Raw genomic sequence first — 20641 nt, 5'->3', positions numbered from 1 at the left:
CTCAGTACTGCCCCTCTGACAGTGCGACACTCCCTCAGTACTGCCCCTCCGACAGTGCGGCAGCCCCTCAGTTCTGCCCCTCCGACAGTGCGGCGCTCTCTCATTACTGTCCCTCCGACAGTGCAGCACTCCCTCAGTACTGCCCCTCCGACAGTGCGGCAGCCCCTCAGTACTGCCCCTCCGACAGTGCGGCGCTCCCTCAGTACTGCCCTGTTCCGCTGACCTGTCCCCGAATCTCTTGAATTTCTTTTACTTTTTCAAATATTTATCCACTTCTCTTTTGAAAGCCGTTGTGGATGATGGTTCCCTCCCTGTGTCTGGCCGATCATTCGATGTCACCTCCCTCGGTGTAAAAACAGACTCTTCCAAACTCTGCCTTTGTTCGTTTGCTGTTGGCCTGAAAGTTATTCCCTGTGGTTAGCCACTCACCGTCTCATGGAACAGGTTCTCTCTATTTACGTTATCAATTCCCCCGATCACTTTTGAAGCTGCAATGAATGAATTGCTGACCATAAATCTTCATCTAATTGGATCGAAGGGTTTTCTCTCGTTTGTCATTGTCGGCAATGATTCGACTGTCCTGAACCCCGGTGGCTTTTAATTGGTTTACACAGCCACCATACACCCTGGGTTTCTGTTGCACATTTGCAAGGTTTGCAAAGGAAGTGGTTTCTGGTTCACCTTCATCAGAGACTGAAGACTACGTCGAGCTTTTTCCTGATAGTTTCTCAGATACCAGTAGCTGTACACCTACGCACTTCGAGCACAGTGACCTGCACTGAACGTCCTGATACACTCCCTGCTCGCTCCCTCGCGCTCTCGATGGGGAGGGACCCTGGCCGGTAGAATGAACCCGAACTCCATCCTCGAGGAGTTCCTGATCAAACGCTCGCAGCAGAAACGAAGGACCTCTCCGTCCAACTACAAGGAACGCTACTTCATTCTCACCAAGTCGAGTCTGGCCTACTACGAGTGCCGTACAGGGGTAGGTCTCTCTCTCTTTCTCTGTTCGTGTACAGCAGGACGACACCGATAGCCCCCGACCCGATACCGATCCAGGGTCTGTGGCTCTGTGATGGTGACACCGGAACATTGCTCAATACTCCTCAACAAGAGAGCGCGTTTGTCTCAGTGTATGTTTCTCAGGGGGGAGTGTGTTTCACCTGCACTGGCACTGCCACATCTCCGTGCCAAGGCGGTGGGTGTAAGATATCGTTAATGAAAGTCCCGAGCTTGAACACTACCTGTGTGAACACAGCTAATTTCTCACCACTTGGGCTGCAGTGGTCACAGTGAGCAGCAGAGCAGGTCTCCAGTCGTCCTGGGTAACCCTGGCCACTGGACCAAGACCTCGCTCTGTCAAGCCCCGTGTGGTGGCTGGTGTGCAACGGCCACCCCACGTTAAAACAATCCACCCACACGCATCTTCCACCCTTCAGGATATAGTTCGGGATCTGGAATATTAGGTCCTACATTGAAACACCTGGGAACTCATCCCTTTTTGGCGTAGAAGGGGGCCATTCTCGTTTCGAGGGATCATCTCTGATGGTGCAGCGAGGGTGAGACTGAAGTTATTTTGAGGGTCGGCCTCCAGTCTGCTCCTGTGTTCTGAAGTATCAACAGTGGGAGTGTTAACCTTTAGCGTGCGTGTTCTGTGGGTTGCGATATATTAGGTGCAAATGCATTACTCTCCGTCCTGCCTTGTCCGGCCAGCCACTCTCAGGATGTGGGCGTCGCTGGCAAGACCGGCATTTATTGCCCATCCCTATTTGCCCCTTGAGAAGGTGGTGGTGAGCCGCCTTCTTGAACCGCTGCAGTCCGTGTGGTGAAGGTGCTCCCACAGTGCTGTTAGGGAGGGAGTTCCAGGATTGTGACCCAGTGACGATGAAGGAATACTCTGCAATGTTACACAATCCAACGTTCTCCTAACCGGCCTCCCATCTTCCGCCTTCCGTAAATATCAGCCCATCCAAAATTCGGCTGCCCCATGTCCTAACTTACACCAAGTCCCGCTCACCCATCACCCCCTGTGCTCACTGACCCAGTGTCCTAACGCGCACCCAGTCCCACTCACCCATCACCCCCTGTGCTCACTGCCCCGTGTCCTAACTCACACCCAGTCCCGCTCACCCATCACCCCTGTGCTCACTGCCCCGTGTCCTAACTCGCACCCAGTCCCGCTCACCCATCACCCCCTGTGCTCACTGCCCCGTGTCCTAACTCGCACCGAGTCCCACTCACCCATCACCCCCTGTGCTCACTGCCCCGTGTCCTAACTCGCACGGAGTCCCACTCACCCATCACCCCCTGTGCTCACTGCCCCGTGTCCTAACTCGCACCGAGTCCCGCTCACCCATCACCCCCTGTGCTCACTGCCCCGTGTCCTAACTCGCACCCAGTCCCGCTCACCCATCACACCCTGTGCTCACTGACCCGTGTCCCACTCACCCATCACCCCCTGTGCTCGCTGACCCGTGTCCCACTCACCCATCACCCCCTGTGCTCACTGACCCGTGTCCCACTCACCCATCACCCCCTGTGCTCGCTGACCCGAGTCCCACTCACCCATCACCCCCTGTGCTCACTGACCCGTGTCCCATTCACCCATCACCCCCTGTGCTCGCTGACCCGAGTCCCACTCACCCATCACCACCTGTGCTCGCTGACCCGAGTCCCACTCACCCATCACCCCCTGTGCTCACTGACCCGTGTCCCACTCACTCATCACCCTCTGTGCTCACTGACCCCTCGCTGACCCGAGTCCCACTCACCCATCACCCTCTGTGCTCACTGACCCGAGTCCCACTCACCCATCACCCCCTGTGCTCACTGACCCGTGTCCCGCTCACCCATCACCCCCTGTGCTCACTGCCCCGTGTCCCACTCACCCATCACCCCCTGTGCTCACTGACCCGTGTCCCACTCACCCATCACCCCCTGTGCTCACTGCCCTGTGTCCCACTCACCCATCACCCCCTGTGCTCACTGCCCCCGTGTCCTAACTCGCACCCAGTCCTGCTCACCCATCACCCCCTGTGCTCACTGACCTACATTGGCTCCCGGTCCGACAATGCCTCGATTTCAAAATTCTCAAACTCGTTTTCAAATATCTACATGGCCCTCGCCCCCTCCCTATCTCTGTAATCTCCTCCAGCCCCACAACTCTTCGAGATCTCTGCGCTCCTCTAATTCTGCCCTCCTGAGCATCCCTGATTATAATCGCTCCACCATCGGTGGCCGTGCCTTCTGTTGCCTGGGCCCCAAGCTCTGGAACTCCCTCCCTAAACCTCTCCACCTCTCAGCCTCTCTCTCCTCCTTCAAGATGCTCCTGAAAACCTCCCCCTTTGACAAGCTTTCTGTGTAGCGCCTTGGGACCTTTCACAATAGTTGTTGTTGTTGTTGAATTCACTGACCCGCAATCACAGCACTGCTCTGCTGGAAAGGAGTGTGAGCCACAGATTGTGCTCCTGTAGAAAGGATCAGTGCAGGAAGAGAGCAGAGGTCAGGGGCGTGTGAATGGGAGCTACAACAGCTTGCATTTATATAGCGCCTTTAACAGAATAAAACATCCCAAAGTCCTTCACAGGAGCGTTATGAAACAATATTTGACACTGAACCTCATAAAATCACAGAAATTTACAGCACGGAAGGAGGCCATTCGGCCCATCGTGTCCGCGCCGGCCGACCAAGAGCTACTCAGCCTAATCCCACTTTCCAGCTCTCGGTCCGTAGCCCTGTAGGTTACGGCACTTCAGGTGCACATCCAGGTACTGTTTAAATGTGGTGAGGGTTTCTGCCTCTACCACCCTTTCAGGCAGTGAGTTCCAGACCCCCACCACCCTCTGGGTGAAGAAATTTCCCCTCAAATCCCCTCTAAACCTCCCCCCAATTACTTTAAATCTAAGCCCTCTGGTTGTTGACCCCTCTGCTAAGGGAAACAGGTCCTTCCTATCCACTCTATCCAGGCCCCTCATAATTTTATACACCTCAATCAGGTCTCCCCTCAGCCTCCTCTGTTTTAAAGAAAACAAACCCAGCCTATCCAATCCTTCCTATCGCTAAAATTCTCCAAACCAGGCGACATCCTGGTAAATCTCCTCTGCACCATCTCTGATGCAATCACATCTTTCCTGTAATGCGGTGACCAGAACTGCATGCAGTACTCCAGCTGTGGCCCAATTAGTGTTTTATACAGTTCAAGCATAACCTCCCTGCTCTTGTATTCTATGCCTCAGCTAATAAAGGCAAGTATTCCGTATGCCTTCTTAAACACCTTATCTACCTGGCCTGCTACCTTCAGGGATCTGTGGACCTGCACTCCCAGGTCCCTCTGTTCCTCTACACTTCTCAGTGTCCTACCATTTAATGTGTATTCCCTTGCCTTGTTAGCCCTCCCCAAATGCATCACCTCACACTTCTCCGGATTGAAGCCCATTTAGAAACATAGAAACATAGAAAATAGGTGCAGGAGTAGGCCATTCAGCCCTTCTAGCCTGCACCGCCATTCAATGAGTTCATGGCTGAACATGAAACTTCAGTACCCCATTCCTGCTTTCTCGCCATACCCCTTGATCCCCCTAGTTCATCTAACTCCCTTTTGAATATATTTAGTGAATTGGCCCCAACCACTTTCTGTGGTAGAGAATTCCACAGGTTCACCACTCTCTGGGTGAAGAAGTCTCTCCTCATCTCGGTCCTAAATGGCTTACCCCTTATCCTTAGACTGTGACCCCTGGTTCTGGACTTCCCCAACATTGGGAACATTCTTCCTGCATCTAACCTGTCTAAACCCGTCAGGATTTTAAACGTTTCTATGAGGTCCCCTCTCATTCTTCTGAACTCCAGTGAATACAAGCCCAGTTGATCCAGTCTTTCTTGATAGGTCAGTCCCGCCATCCCGGGAATCAGTCTGGTGAACTTTCGCTGCACTCCCTCAATAGCAAGAATGTCCTTCCTCAAGTTAGGAGACCAAAATTGTACACAATACTCCAGGAGTGACCTCACCAAGGCCCTGTACAACTGTAGCAACACCTCCCTGTCCCTGTATTCAAATCCCCTCGCTATGAAGGCCAACATGCCATTTGCTTTCTTAACCGCCTGCTGTACCTGCATGCCAACCTTCAATGACTGATGTACCATGACACCCAGGTCTCGTTGCACCTTCCCTTTTCCTAATCTGTCACCATTCAGATAATAGTCTGTCTCTCTGTTTTTACCACCAAAGTGGATAACCTCACATTTATCCACATTATACTTCATCTGCCATGCATTTGCCCACTCACCTAACCTATCCAAGTCACTCTGCAGCCTCACAGCATCCTCCTCGCAGCTCACACTGCCACCCAACTTAGTGTCATCCGCAAATTTGGAGATACTACATTTAATCCCCTCGTCTAAATCATTAATGTACAATGTAAACAGCTGGGGCCCCAGCACAGAACCTTGCGGTACCCCACTAGTCACTGCCTGCCATTCTGAAAAGTCCCCATTTACTCCTACTCTTTGCTTCCTGTCTGCCAACCAGTTCTCAATCCACGTCAGCACACTACCCCCAATCCCATGTGCTTTAACTTTGCACATTAATCTCTTGTGTGGGACCTTGTCGAAAGCCTTCTGAAAGTCCAAATATACCACATCAACTGGTTCTCCTTTGTCCACTTTACTGGAAACATCCTCAAAAAATTCCAGAAGATTTGTCAAACATGATTTCCCCTTCACAAATCCATGCTGACTTGGACCTATCATGTCACCATTTTCCAAATGCGCTGCTATGACATCCTTAATAATTGATTCCATCATTTTACCCACTACTGAGGTCAGGCTGACCGGTCTATAATTCCCTGTTTTCTCTCTCCCTCCTTTTTTAAAAAGTGGGGTTACATTGGCTACCCTCCACTCGATAGGAACTTATCCAGAGTCAATGGAATGTTGGAAAATGACTGTCAATGCATCCGCTATTTCCAAGGCCACCTCCTTAAGTACTCTGGGATGCAGTCCATCAGGCCCTGGGGATTTATCGGCCTTCAATCCCATCAATTTCCCCAACACAATTTCCCGACTAATAAAGATTTCCCTCAGTTCCTCCTCCCTACTAGACCCTCTGACCCCTTTTATATCCGGAAGGTTGTTTGTGTCCTCCTTAGTAAATACTGAACCAAAGTACTTGTTCAATTGGTCTGCCATTTCTTTGTTCCCCGTTATGACTTCCCCTGATTCTGACTGCAGGGGACCTACATTTGTCTTTACTAACCTTTTTCTCTTTACATACCTATCGAAACTTTTGCAATCCGCCTTAATGTTCCCTGCAAGCTTCTTCTCGTACTCCATTTTCCCTGCCCTAATCAAACCCTTTGACCTCCTCTGCTGAGTTCTAAATTTCTCCCAGTCCCCGGGTTCGCTGCTATTTCTGGCCAATTTGTATGCCACTTCCTTGGCTTTAATACTATCCTTGATTTCCCTTGATAGCCACGGTTGAGCCACCTTCCCTTTTTTATTTTTACGCCAGACAGGAATGTACAATTGTTGTAATTCATCCATGCGGTCTCTAAATGTCTGCCATTGCCCATCCACAGTCAACCCCTTCAGTATCATTCGCCAATCTATCCTAGCCAATTCACGCCTCATACCTTCAAAGTTACCCTTCTTTAAGTTCTGGACCATGGTCTCTGAATTAACTGTATCATTCTCCATCCTAATGCAGAATTCCACCATATTATGGTCACTCTTCCCCAAGGGGCCTCGCACAATGAGATTGCTAATTAGTCCTCTCTCATTACACAACACCCAGTCTAAGATGGCCTCCCCCCTAGTTGGTTCCTCGACATATTGGTCTAGAAAACCATCCCTTATGCACTCCAGGAAATCCTCCTCCACCGTATTGCTTCCAGTTTGGCTAGCCCAATCTATGTGCATATTAAAGTCACCCATTATAACTGCTGCACCTTTATTGCATGCACCCCTAATTTCCTGTTTGATGCCCTCCCCAACATCACTACTACTGTTTGGAGGTCTGTACACAACTCCCACTGACGTTTTTTGCCCTTTGGTATTCTGCAGCTCTACCCATATAGATTCCACATCATCCAAGCTAATGTCTTTCCTAACTATTGCATTAATCTCCTCTTTAACCAGCAATGCTACCCCACCTCCTTTTCCTTTTATTCTATCCTTCCTGAATGTTGAATACCTCTGGATGTTGAGTTCCCAGCCCTGATCATCCTGGAGCCACGTCTCCGTAATCCCAATCACATCATATTTGTTAACATCAATTTGCACAGTTAATTCATCCACCTTATTGCGGATACTCCTTGCATTAAGACACAAAGCCTTCAGGCTTGTTCTTTTAACACCCTTTGTCCTTTTAGAATTTTGCTGTACAGTGGCCCTTCCTGTTCCCCGCCCCGGGCCTCTCCGCCCCCCACCCCCTCATCTCCCCTCCGTCTCCTGCCTCTGCCTCCTTTTTGTCTCCCTCTGTCTCCCTGCATTGGTTCCCATCCCCCTGCCATATTAGTTTAACTCCTCCCCAACAGCACTAGCAAACACTCCCCCTAGGACATTGGTTCCGGTCCTGCCCAGGTGCAGACCGTCCGGTTTGTACTGGTCCCACCTCCCCCAGAACCGGTTCCAATGCCCCAGGAATTTGAATCCCTCCCTGTTGCACCATTGCTCAAGCCACGTATTCATCTGCACTATCCTGCGATTCCTACTCTGACTAGCTCGTGGCACTGGTAGCAATCCCGAGATTACTACTTTTGAGGTCCTACTTTTTAATTTAGCTCCTAGCTCCTTAAATTCGTTTCGTAGGACCTCATCCCTTTTTTTACCGATGTCGTTGGTACCAATGTGCACCACGACAACTGGCTGTTCTCCCTCCCATTTCAGAATGTCCTGCACCCGGTCCGAGACATCCTTGACCCTTGCACCAGGGAGGCAACATACCATCCTGGAGTCTCGGTTGCAGCCGCAGAAACGCCTATCTATTCCCATCACAATTGAATCCCCTATCACTATCGCTCTCCCACTCTTTTTCCTGCCCTCCTGTGCAACAGAGCCAGCCACGGTGCCATGAACTTGGCTGCTGCTGCCCTCCCCCGATGAGTCATCCCCCCCAACAGTACTCAAAGCAGTGTATCTGTTTTGCAGGGGGATGACCACAGGGGACCCCTGCACTACCTTCCTTGCACTGCTCTTCCTGCTGGTCTTCCATTCCCTATCTGGCTGTGGACCCTTCTCCTGCGGTAAGACCAACTCACTACACGTGATACTCACGTCATTCTCAGCATCGTGGATGCTCCAGAGTGAATCCACCCTCAGCTCCAATTCCGTAACGCGGTCTGTCAGGAGCTGGAGGCGGATACACTTCCCGCACACGTAGTCGTCAGGGACACCGGAAGTGTCTCTGAGTTCCCACATGGCACAGGAGGAGCATATCACGTGACCGATCTCTCCTGCCATGCCTTAACCCTTAGATACCCTTAAATTGGTAATAACAATGCTACAGTTCACTTACTGATATAAAAAACAAAAAGAAAAGCTACTCACCAATCACCAGCCAATCACTTACCCTATTGGCTGTGACGTCACCTTTCTACTTCTATTTTGCTTTCTCTCCCGCTGTAGCTGCACCGGTCGCCTTTTATAGGCCGCTCCGACACTGCTCCCGCCTCTCGCCAACTGCCGCTGACCCTCGAGCTCCCGCTGGGCCTTTTATAGGCCGCTCCGACACTGCTCCCGCCTCTCGCCAAGTGCCGCTGACCCTCGAGCTCCCGCTGGGCCTTTTATAGGCCGCTCCGACACTGCTCCCGCCTCTCGCCAAGTGCCGCTGACCCTCGAGCTCCCGCTGGGCCTTTTATAGGCCGCTCCGACGCTGCTCCCATCTCTCGCCAACTGCCACTAATTTGCCACTGTTCTGCCCACCTGACCAGTTCATTGATATCTTCCTGCAGTCTACAGCTTTCTTCTTCATTATCAACCACACGGACAATCTTAGTGTCATCTGCAAACTTCTTAATCATACCCCCTACATTCAAGTCTGAATCATTGATGTATACCTCAAAAAGCAAGGGACCCAGTACTGAGCCCTGCGGTACCCCACTGGATACATCCTTCCAGTCACAAAAACACCCATCAACCATTACCCTTTGCTTCCTGCCTCTGAGCCAATTTTGGATCCAACTTGCCACTTTGCCCTGGATCCCATGGGCTTTTACTTTCGTGCCCAGTTTGTCTTGTGTGAACTTATCAAAAGCTTTGCTAGAATCCATATACACTACATCGTACACACTGCCCTCATCGACCCTCCTAGTTACCTCCTCAAAAAATTCATCACGTTAGTCAGACTCGACCTTCCCTGACTGTCCTTGATTAATCTGTCTTGTTCCAAACAAAGATGTATCCTGTCCCTGAGAATTTTCTCTAATAATTTTCCCACCACCGAGGTTAGGCACCACACCTGTAGCTAGTGAGGCGAACAAAATGATGGCCAGAGCCTCTGCTACTTCCTCTTTTGCTTCTCTTAACAGCCTGGGATACATTTCATCCGGGCCTGGGGGTTTATCCACTTTCAAAGCTGCTAAGCCCCTTAATACTTCCTCTCTCACTATGTTTATTTCGTCTAATATTTCACACTCCTCCTCCCTGATTGCAATGTCTGCATCGCCCCTCTCTATTGTGAAAACAGATGCAAAGTATTCATGAAGAACCATACCCACATCTTCCGTCTCCACAAACAGAATGCCTTTATGGTCTCTAATAGACCTGACTCTTTAGTTATCCTCTTGCTCTTAATGTATTTATAAAACAAGTAACTGGTAACATAAGTAAATATTCGGGCAAGTGATCAAAAGCTTGGTCAAAGAGGTCGGTTTTAAGGAGCGTCTTGAAGGAGGAGAGAGAGGTAGAGAGCCGGAGATCTTTAGGGAGGGAGTTCCAGAGCTTGGGGCCCAGGCAACAGAAGGCACGGCCACCGATGGTGGAGTGATTATAATCAGGGATGCTCAGGGGGGCAGAATTAGAGGAGCGCAGACATCTCGGGGGGTTGTGGGGCTGGAGGAGATTACAGAGATAGGGAGAGGCGAGGGCCATGGAGAGATATGAAAACAAGGAGGAGAATTTTTAAAGTGAGGCATTGCTTAACCGGGAGCCAATGTAGGTCAGCGAGCACAGGGGGTGATGGGTGAGCGGGACTTGGTGCGAGTTAGGACACAGGGCAGTGAGCACAGGGGGTGATGGGTGAGCGGGACTCGGTGCGAGTTAGGACACGGGGCAGTGAGCACAGGGGGTGATGGGTGAACGGGACTCGGTGCGAGTTAGGACACGGGGCAGTGAGCACAGGGGGTGATGGGTGAGTGGGACTGGGTGCGAGTTAGGACACGGGGCAGTGAGCACAGGGGGTGATGGGTGAGTGGGACTGGGTGCGAGTTAGGACACGGGGCAGTGAGCACAGGGGGTGATGGGTGAGTGGGACTCGGTGCGAGTTAGGACACGGGGCAGTGAGCACAGGGGGTGATGGGTGAGCGGGACTGGGTGCGAGTTAGGACACGGGGCAGTGAGCACAGGGGGTGATGGGTGAGTGGGACTCGGTGCGAGTTAGGACACGGGGCAGTGAGCACAGGGGGTGATGGGTGAGCGGGACTCGGTGCGAGTTAGGACACGGGGCAGCCGAGTTTTGGATCACCTCAATGGATGACAGAGGGTGGAAGACAGGAGGTTGGCCAGTTTCCCACGACCATTTGTGTGAAGAAGTGAGGGATAAACTGACTATAGTGCAGAGTACTGCGTGAAGTATTGGTCTTATTTAAGGAAGGATATACTCGCTTTGGAGGCAGTTCAGAGAAGGTTCACTCGGTTGATTCCTGAGATGAGGGGGTTGTCATATGAAGAAAGGTTGAGCAGGTTGGGCCTCTACTCATTGGAGTTTAGAAGAATGAGAGGTGATCTTAGTGAAACATATAAGATACTGAGGGGGCTGGACAGGGTAGATGCAGAGAGGATGTTTCCCCTCCTGGGGGAATCTAGAACTAGGGGGCATAGTTTCAGAATAAGGGGCCGCCCATTTAAAACTGAGATGAGGTGGAATTTCTTCTCTCAGGGGATTGTAAATCTGTGGAATTCTTTGCCCCAGAGAGCTGTGGAGGCTGGGTCATTGAATATATTTAAGGTGGAAATAAACAGATTTTTGAGCGATAAGGGAGTGAAGGGTTATGGGGAGCAGGCAGGGAAGTGGAGCTGAGTCCATGATCGGATCAGCCATGATCTTATTGAATGGTGGAGCAGGCTCGAGGGGCCGTATGGCCGACTCCTGCTCCTATTTCTTATGTTCTTACGTAATCGATAAAATAGAGAGGGAGGAGAAAGGAGTGGTAGAGAGAGTGAGGATTACGGTGGAGAGAAAGATTCACCTATTGGGCGGTGACAAAAACTGTCCCAGTTTGGGAGGAGTGTTGAACAGACAACGTATCACACTGACTGACAATCTGCTACTGTAGATTTAATCTCGGAGAGATGCGATGTGGCTCGGGGGCTGAGGGATGTTGAAAATAATCTTGATTTCTACAAACCAGGAAGCAATTCGCTGACGAGTATCACACACCCAAGTACATTGGAGCCGAGTCTACAAGTGCAAATTAAAATCAGATTATAAAAGTGTGAGAGAACATACGAATATAAGAAATAGGAGCAGGAGTCGGCCATTCGGCCCCACGAGCCTGCTCCACCATTCAATAAGACCATGGCTGATCCCCATAACCCTTCACTCCCTTATCGCTCAAAAATCTGTCTATCTCCACCTTAAATATATTCAATGACCCAGCCTCCACAGCTCTCTGGGGCAGAGAATTCCACAGATTTACAACCCTCGGAGAGAAGAAAATATTATCAGACATTTTTACTTTACTCATGTTCAGGATGTGGGTGTGTTTGGCAAGGCTGGCACTTATTGGCTGTCCCTACAGCACAGTGGTTCTGATACTGGATTAATAACCCCAGAACGCGTGTTCAAATCGCACCGTGGGAAGTTTGAGAATTTGAATTCAGTTTAAACAAGAAATATCCGGTTCTAAAAAGCTGAACTAAGTCAAAGTTACCGTGACGCTGTTGGATTGTCGTAAAAGCCCAATGTAATGTATGCACCTGTGAGCATGCTCACAGGCTGGTAGAACTGTCGAGTTGGGAGGAGCAGTCAGTAAAGGGGGGAGTGGGACTGAGGGAGGGGCAGTCAGTAAAGGGGGGAGTGGGACTGAGGGAGGGGCAGTCAGTAAAGGGGGGAGTGGGACTGAGGGAGGAGCAGTCAGTAAAGGGGGGAGTGGGACTGAGGGAGGGGCAGTCAGTAAAGGGGGGAGTGGGACTGAGGGAGGGGCAGTCAGTAAAGGGGGGAGTGGGACTGAGGGAGGGGCAGGCAGTAAAGGGGGGAGTGGGACTGAGGGATGGGCAGGCAGTAAAGGGGGGAGTGGGACTGAGGGAGGGGCAGTCAGTAAAGGGGGGAGTGGGACTGAGGGAGGAGCAGGTAGTAAAGGGGGGAGTGGGACTGAGGGAGGGGCAGTCAGTAAAGGGGGGAATGGGACTGAGGGAGGGGCAGGCAGTAAAGGGGGGAGTGGGACTGAGGGAGGGGCAGTCAGTAAAGGGGGAGTGGGACTGAGGGTGGAGCAGGCAGTAAAGGGGGGAGTGGGACTGAGGGAGGGGCAGGCAGTAAAGGGGCGAGTGGGACTGAGGGAGGGGCAGGCAGTAAAGGGGGGAGTGGGACAGAGGGAGGGGCAGTCAGTAAAGGGGGGAGTGGGACTGAGGGAGGGGCAGGCAGTAAAGGGGGGAGTGGGACTGAGGGAGGGGTAGGCAGTAAAGGGAGTGGGACTGAGGGAGGGGCAGGCAGTAAAGGGAGTGGGACTGAGGGAGGAGCAGGCAGTAAAGGGGGGAGTGGGACTGAGGGAGGAGCAGTCAGTAAAGAGGGGAGTGGGACTGAGGGAGGGGCAGTCAGTAAAGGGGGGAGTGGGACTGAGGGAGGAGCAGGCAGTAAAGGGGGGAGTGGAACTGAGGGAGGGGAAGGTAGTAAAGGGGGGAGTGGGACTGAGGGAGGAGCAGGTAGTAAAGGGGGGAGTGGAACTGAGGGAGGGGAAGGTAGTAAAGGGGGGAGTGGGACTGAGGGAGGGGTAGGCAGTAAAGGGAGTGGGACTGAGGGAGGGGCAGGCAGTAAAGGGAGTGGAACTGAGGGAGGGGAAGGTAGTAAAGGGGGGAGTGGGACTGAGGGAGGGGCAGGCAGTAAAGGGGGGAGTGGGACGGAGGGAGGGGCAGGCAGTAAAGGCGGGAGTGGGACTGAGGGAGGAGCACGCAGTAAAGGGGGGAGTGGGACTGAGGGAGGGGCAGGCAGTAAAGGGGGGAGTGGGACTGAGGGAGGGGCAGTCAGTGAAGGGGGGAGTGGGATTGAGGGAGGGGCAGTCAGTAAAGGGGGGAGTGGGACTGAGGGAGGAGCAGGCAGTAAAGGGGGGAGTGGGACTGAGGGAGGGGCAGTCAGTAAAGGGGGGAGTGGGACTGAGGGAGGAGCAGTCAGTAAAGGGGGGAGTGGGACTGATGGAGGGGCAGGCAGTAAAGGGGCGAGTGGGACTGAGGGAGGGGCAGGCAGTAAAGGGGGGAGTGGGACTGAGGGAGGGGCAGGCAGTAAAGGGGGGAGTGGGACTGATGGAGGGGCAGGCAGTAAAGGGGCGAGTGGGACTGAGGGAGGGGCAGGCAGTAAAGGGGGGAGTGGGACTGAGGGAGGAGCAGTCAGTAAAGGGGGGAGTGGGACTGATGGAGGGGAAGGCAGTAAAGGGGCGAGTGGGACTGAGGGAGGGGCAGGCAGTAAAGGGGGGAGTGGGACTGAGGGAGGGGCAGGTAGTAAAGGGGGGAGTGGGACTGAGGGAGGAGCAGGCAGTAAAGGGGGGAGTGGGACTGAGGGAGGGGCAGTCAGTAAAGGGGGAGTGGGACTGAGGGAGGAGCAGGCAGTAAAGGGGGGAGTGGGGCTGAGGGAGGGGCAGGCAGTAAAGGGGGGAGTGGGACTGAGGGAGGGGCAGTCACTAAAGGGGGGAGTGGGACTGAGGGAGGGTCAGGCAGTAAAGGGGGGAGTGGGACTGAGGGATGAGCAGGTAGTAAAGGGGGGAGTGGGACTGAGGGAGGGGCAGGCAGTAAAGGGGGGAGTGGGACTGAGGGAGGGGCAGGCAGTAAAGGGGGGAGTGGGACTGAGGGAGGGGAAGGCAGTAAAGGGGCGAGTGGGACTGAGGGAGGAGCAGGCAGTAAAGGGGGGAGTGGGACTGAGGGAGGGGCAGTCAGTAAAGGGGGGAGTGGGACTGAGGGACGGGCAGTCAGTAAAGGGGGGAGTGGGACTGAGGGAGGGGCAGGCAGTAAAGGGGCGAGTGGGACTGATGGAGGGGCAGGCAGTAAAGGGGAGAGTGGGACTGAGGGAGGGGCAGGCAGTAAAGGGGGGAGTGGGACTGAGGGAGGAGCAGGCAGTAAAGGGGGGAGTGGGACTGAGGGAGGAGCAGTCAGTAAAGGGGGGAGTGGGACTGAGGGAGGGGCAGGCAGTAAAGGGGGGAGTGGGAATGAGGGAGGGGCAGGCAGTAAAGGGGGTAGTGGGACTGAGGGAGGGGCAGGCAGTAAAGGGGCGAGTGGGACTGAGGGATGGGCAGGCAGTAAAGGGGGGAGTGGGACTGAGGGAGGGGCAGGTAGTAAAGGGGGGAGTGGGACTGAGGGAGGAGCAGGCAGTAAAGGGGGGAGTGGGACTGAGGGAGGGGCAGGCAGTAAAGGGGGGAGTGGGACTGAGGGAGGGGCAGGCAGTAAAGGGAGTGGGACTGAGGGAGGAGCAGGCAGTAAAGGGGGGAGTGGGACTGAGGGAGAGGCAGTCAGTAAAGGGGGGATGGGACTGATGGAGGGGCAGGCAGTAAAGGGGCGAGTGGGACTGAGGGAGGGGCAGGCAGTAAAGGGGGGAGTGGGACTGAGGGAGGAGCAGTCAGTAAAGGGGCGAGTGGGACTGAGGGAGGGGCAGGCAGTAAAGGGGGGAGTGGGACTGAGGGAGGGGCAGGCAGTAAAGGGGGGAGTGGGACTGAGGGAGGGCAGGCAGTAAAGGGGGGAGTGGGACTGAGGGAGGAGCAGGCAGTAAAGGGGGGAGTGGGACTGAGGGAGGAGCAGGCAGTAAAGGGGGGAGTGGGACTGAGGGAGGGGCAGTCAGTAAAGGGGGGAGTGGGACTGAGGGAGGGGCAGTTAGTAAAGGGGGGAGTGGGACTGAGGGAGGAGCAGGCAGTAAAGGGGGGAGTGGGGCTGAGGGAGGGGCAGGCATTAAAGGGGGGAGTGGGACTGAGGGAGGGGCAGTCAGTAAAGGGGGGAGTGGGACTGAGGGAGGAGCAGGCAGTAAAGGGGGGAGTGGGACTGAGGGAGGAGCAGTCAGTAAAGAGGGGAGTGGGAATGAGGGAGGAGCAGTCAGTAAAGGGGGGAGTGGGACTGAGGGAGGGGCAGGCAGTAAAGGGGGGAGTGGGACTGAGGGAGGGGCAGGCAGTAAAGGGGGGAGTGGGACTGAGGGAGGGGCAGGCAGTAAAGGGGGGAGTGGGACTGAGGGAGGGTCAGGCAGTAAAGGGGGGAGTGGGACTGAGGGAGGGGCAGTCAGTAAAGGGGGGAGTGGGACTGAGGGAGGGGCAGTCAGTAAAGGGGGAAGTGGGACTGAGGGAGGAGCAGGCAGTAAAGGGGGGAGTGGGACTGAGGGAGGGGCAGTCAGTAAATAGGGGAATGGGACTGAGGGAGGGGCAGGTAGTAAAGGGGGGAGTGGGACTGAGGGAGGAGCAGGCAGTAAAGGGGGGAGTGGGACTGAGGGAGGGGCAGTCAGTAAACGGGGAGTGGGACTGAGGGAGGAGCAGGCAGTAAAGGGGGGAGTGGGACTGAGGGAGGAGCAGGCAGTAAAGGGGGGAGTGGGACTGAGGGAGGGGCAGGCTGTAAAGGGGGGAGTGGGAGTGAGGGAGGGTCAGGCAGTAAAGGGGGGAGTGGGACTGAGGGAGGAGCAGTCAGTAAAGGGGGGAGTGGGACTGAGGGAGGGGCAGGCAGTAAAGGGGGAGTGGGACTGAGGGAGGGGAAGGCAGTAAAGGGGCGAGTGGGACTGAGGGAGGGGCAGGCAGTAAAGGGGGGAGTGGGACTGAGGGAGGAGCAGTCAGTAAAGGGGGGAGTGGGACTGAGGGAGGGGCAGGCAGTAAAGGGGCGAGTCGGACTGAGGGAGGGGCAGGCAGTAAAGGGGAGAGTGGGACTGAGGGAGGAGCAGTCAGTAAAGGGGGGAGTGGGACTGAGGGAGGGGCAGGTAGTAAAGGGGGGAGTGGGACTGAGGGAGGGGCAGGTAGTAAAGGGGGGAGTGGGACTGAGGGAGGAGCAGGCAGTAAAGGGGGAGTGGGACTGAGGGAGGGGCAGTCAGTAAAGGGGGCAGTGGGACTGAGGGAGGAGCAGGCAGTAAAGGGGGGAGTGGGACTGAGGGAGGAGTAGGCAGTAAAGGGGGGAGTGGGACTGAGGGAGGGGCAGGCAGTAAAGCGGGGAGTGGGACTGAGGGAGGGGCAGTCAGTAAAGGGGGGAGTGGGACTGAGGGAGGGTCAGGCAGTAAAGGGGGGAGCGGGACTGAGGGAGGAGCAGGTAGTAAAGGAGGGAGTGGGACTGAGGGAGGGGCAGGCAGTAAAGGGGGGAGTGGGACTGAGGGAGGGACAGTCATTAAAGGGGGGAGTGGGACTGAGGGAGGAGCAGGTAGTAAAGGGGTAGTGGGACTGAGGGAGGGGCAGTCAGTAAAGGGGGGAGTGGGACTGAGGGAGGGGCAGGCAGTAAAGGGGGGAGTGGGACTGAGGGAGGGGCAGTCAGTAAAGGGGGGAGTGGGACTGAGGGATGGGCAGGCAGTAAAGGGGGGAGTGGGACTGAGGGAGGGGCAGTCAGTAAAGGGGGGAGTGGGACTGAGGGAGGAGCAGGTAGTAAAGGGGGGAGTGGGACTGAGGGAGGGGCAGTCAGTAAAGGGGGGAATGGGACTGAGGGAGGGGCAGGCAGTAAAGGGGGGAGTGGGACTGAGGGTGGAGCAGGCAGTAAAGGGGGGAGTGGGACTGAGGGAGGGGCAGGCAGTAAAGGGGCGAGTGGGACTGAGGGAGGGGCAGGCAGTAAAGGGGGGAGTGGGACTGAGGGAGGGGCAGTCAGTAAAGGAGCGAGTGGGACTGAGGGAGGGGCAGGCAGTAAAGGGGGGAGTGGGACTGAGGGAGGGGCAGGCAGTAAAGGGGCGAGTGGGACTGAGGGAGGGGCAGGCAGTAAAGGGGGGAGTGGGACTGAGGGAGGAGCAGTCAGTAAAGGGGGGAGTGGGACTGAGGGAGGAGCAGGCAGTAAAGGGGGGAGTGGGACTGATGGAGGGGCAGGCAGTAAAGGGGCGAGTGGGACTGAGGGAGGGGCAGGCAGTAAAGGGGGGAGTGGGACTGAGGGAGGGGCAGTCAGTAAAGGGGGGAGTGGGACTGAGGGAGGGGCAGGTAGTAAAGGGGGGAGTGGGACTGAGGGAGGAGCAGGCAGTAAAGGGGGGAGTGGGACTGAGGGAGGGGCAGTCAGTAAAGGGGGAGTGGGACTGAGGGAGGAGCAGGCAGTAAAGAGGGGAGTGGGGCTGAGGGAGGGGCAGGCAGTAAAGGGGGGAGTGGGACTGAGGGAGGGGCAGTCAGTAAAGGGGGGAGTGGGACTGAGGGAGGGTCAGGCAGTAAAGGGGGGAGTGGGACTGAGGGATGAGCAGGTAGTAAAGGGGGGAGTGGGACTGAGGGAGGGGCAGGCAGTAAAGGGGGGAGTGGGACTGAGGGAGGGGCAGGCAGTAAAGGGGGGAGTGGGACTGAGGGAGGAGCAGGCAGTAAAGGGGGGAGTGGGACTGAGGGAGGAGCAGTCAGTAAAGAGGGGAGTGGGAATGAGGGAGGAGCAGTCAGTAAAGGGGGGAGTGGGACTGAGGGAGGGGCAGGCAGTAAAGGGGGGAGTGGGACTGAGGGAGGGGCAGGCAGTAAAGGGGGGAGTGGGACTGAGGGAGGGGCAGGCAGTAAAGGGGGGAGTGGGACTGAGGGAGGGTCAGGCAGTAAAGGGGGGAGTGGGACTGAGGGAGGGGCAGTCAGTAAAGGGGGGAGTGGGACTGAGGGAGGGGCAGTCAGTAAAGGGGGAAGTGGGACTGAGGGAGGAGCAGGCAGTAAAGGGGGGAGTGGGACTGAGGGAGGGGCAGTCAGTAAATAGGGGAATGGGACTGAGGGAGGGGCAGGTAGTAAAGGGGGGAGTGGGACTGAGGGAGGAGCAGGCAGTAAAGGGGGGAGTGGGACTGAGGGAGGGGCAGTCAGTAAACGGGGAGTGGGACTGAGGGAGGAGCAGGCAGTAAAGGGGGGAGTGGGACTGAGGGAGGAGCAGGCAGTAAAGGGGGGAGTGGGACTGAGGGAGGGGCAGGCTGTAAAGGGGGGAGTGGGAGTGAGGGAGGGTCAGGCAGTAAAGGGGGGAGTGGGACTGAGGGAGGAGCAGTCAGTAAAGGGGGGAGTGGGACTGAGGGAGGGGCAGGCAGTAAAGGGGGAGTGGGACTGAGGGAGGGGAAGGCAGTAAAGGGGCGAGTGGGACTGAGGGAGGGGCAGGCAGTAAAGGGGGGAGTGGGACTGAGGGAGGAGCAGTCAGTAAAGGGGGGAGTGGGACTGAGGGAGGGGCAGGCAGTAAAGGGGCGAGTCGGACTGAGGGAGGGGCAGGCAGTAAAGGGGAGAGTGGGACTGAGGGAGGAGCAGTCAGTAAAGGGGGGAGTGGGACTGAGGGAGGGGCAGGTAGTAAAGGGGGGAGTGGGACTGAGGGAGGGGCAGGTAGTAAAGGGGGGAGTGGGACTGAGGGAGGAGCAGGCAGTAAAGGGGGAGTGGGACTGAGGGAGGGGCAGTCAGTAAAGGGGGCAGTGGGACTGAGGGAGGAGCAGGCAGTAAAGGGGGGAGTGGGACTGAGGGAGGAGTAGGCAGTAAAGGGGGGAGTGGGACTGAGGGAGGGGCAGGCAGTAAAGCGGGGAGTGGGACTGAGGGAGGGGCAGTCAGTAAAGGGGGGAGTGGGACTGAGGGAGGGTCAGGCAGTAAAGGGGGGAGCGGGACTGAGGGAGGAGCAGGTAGTAAAGGAGGGAGTGGGACTGAGGGAGGGGCAGGCAGTAAAGGGGGGAGTGGGACTGAGGGAGGGACAGTCATTAAAGGGGGGAGTGGGACTGAGGGAGGAGCAGGTAGTAAAGGGGTAGTGGGACTGAGGGAGGGGCAGTCAGTAAAGGGGGGAGTGGGACTGAGGGAGGGGCAGGCAGTAAAGGGGGGAGTGGGACTGAGGGAGGGGCAGTCAGTAAAGGGGGGAGTGGGACTGAGGGATGGGCAGGCAGTAAAGGGGGGAGTGGGACTGAGGGAGGGGCAGTCAGTAAAGGGGGGAGTGGGACTGAGGGAGGAGCAGGTAGTAAAGGGGGGAGTGGGACTGAGGGAGGGGCAGTCAGTAAAGGGGGGAATGGGACTGAGGGAGGGGCAGGCAGTAAAGGGGGGAGTGGGACTGAGGGTGGAGCAGGCAGTAAAGGGGGGAGTGGGACTGAGGGAGGGGCAGGCAGTAAAGGGGCGAGTGGGACTGAGGGAGGGGCAGGCAGTAAAGGGGGGAGTGGGACTGAGGGAGGGGCAGTCAGTAAAGGAGCGAGTGGGACTGAGGGAGGGGCAGGCAGTAAAGGGGGGAGTGGGACTGAGGGAGGGGCAGGCAGTAAAGGGGCGAGTGGGACTGAGGGAGGGGCAGGCAGTAAAGGGGGGAGTGGGACTGAGGGAGGAGCAGTCAGTAAAGGGGGGAGTGGGACTGAGGGAGGAGCAGGCAGTAAAGGGGGGAGTGGGACTGATGGAGGGGCAGGCAGTAAAGGGGCGAGTGGGACTGAGGGAGGGGCAGGCAGTAAAGGGGGGAGTGGGACTGAGGGAGGGGCAGTCAGTAAAGGGGGGAGTGGGACTGAGGGAGGGGCAGGTAGTAAAGGGGGGAGTGGGACTGAGGGAGGAGCAGGCAGTAAAGGGGGGAGTGGGACTGAGGGAGGGGCAGTCAGTAAAGGGGGAGTGGGACTGAGGGAGGAGCAGGCAGTAAAGAGGGGAGTGGGGCTGAGGGAGGGGCAGGCAGTAAAGGGGGGAGTGGGACTGAGGGAGGGGCAGTCAGTAAAGGGGGGAGTGGGACTGAGGGAGGGTCAGGCAGTAAAGGGGGGAGTGGGACTGAGGGATGAGCAGGTAGTAAAGGGGGGAGTGGGACTGAGGGAGGGGCAGGCAGTAAAGGGGGGAGTGGGACTGAGGGAGGGGCAGGCAGTAAAGGGGGGAGTGGGACTGAGGGAGGGGAAGGCAGTAAAGGGGCGAGTGGGACTGAGGGAGGAGCAGGCAGTAAAGGGGGGAGTGGGACTGAGGGAGGGGCAGTCAGTAAAGGGGGGAGTGGGACTGAGGGACGGGCAGTCAGTAAAGGGGGGAGTGGGACTGAGGGAGGAGCAGTCAGTAAAGGGGGGAGTGGGACTGAGGGAGGAGCAGTCAGTAAAGGGGGGAGTGGGACTGAGGGAGGGGCAGGCAGTAAAGGGGCGAGTGGGACTGATGGAGGGGCAGGCAGTAAAGGGGAGAGTGGGACTGAGGGAGGGGCAGGCAGTAAAGGGGGGAGTGGGACTGAGGGAGGA

At 56.1% G+C, this 20641-nt stretch overlaps 1 protein-coding gene across 1 annotated transcript in view; it reads left to right on the top strand.

The window, feature by feature from the left end:
- Positions 1-847: 847 nt before the first annotated feature.
- Positions 848-20641, top strand: part of LOC139261941 (tyrosine-protein kinase ITK/TSK-like) — a 98766-nt gene continuing 78972 nt past the window's right edge. Inside the window, exon 1 of the mRNA XM_070877109.1 lies at positions 848-985. Within this exon, the coding sequence (XP_070733210.1) occupies positions 848-985 (138 nt within the window). The remainder of the gene's footprint in view (positions 986-20641) is intronic.

This window comes from Pristiophorus japonicus, chromosome 4 (genome assembly GCF_044704955.1).
Source record: "Pristiophorus japonicus isolate sPriJap1 chromosome 4, sPriJap1.hap1, whole genome shotgun sequence".
NCBI lineage: Eukaryota > Metazoa > Chordata > Chondrichthyes > Pristiophoridae > Pristiophorus > Pristiophorus japonicus.
This window is presented reverse-complemented; position numbering and strand designations above follow the sequence as displayed.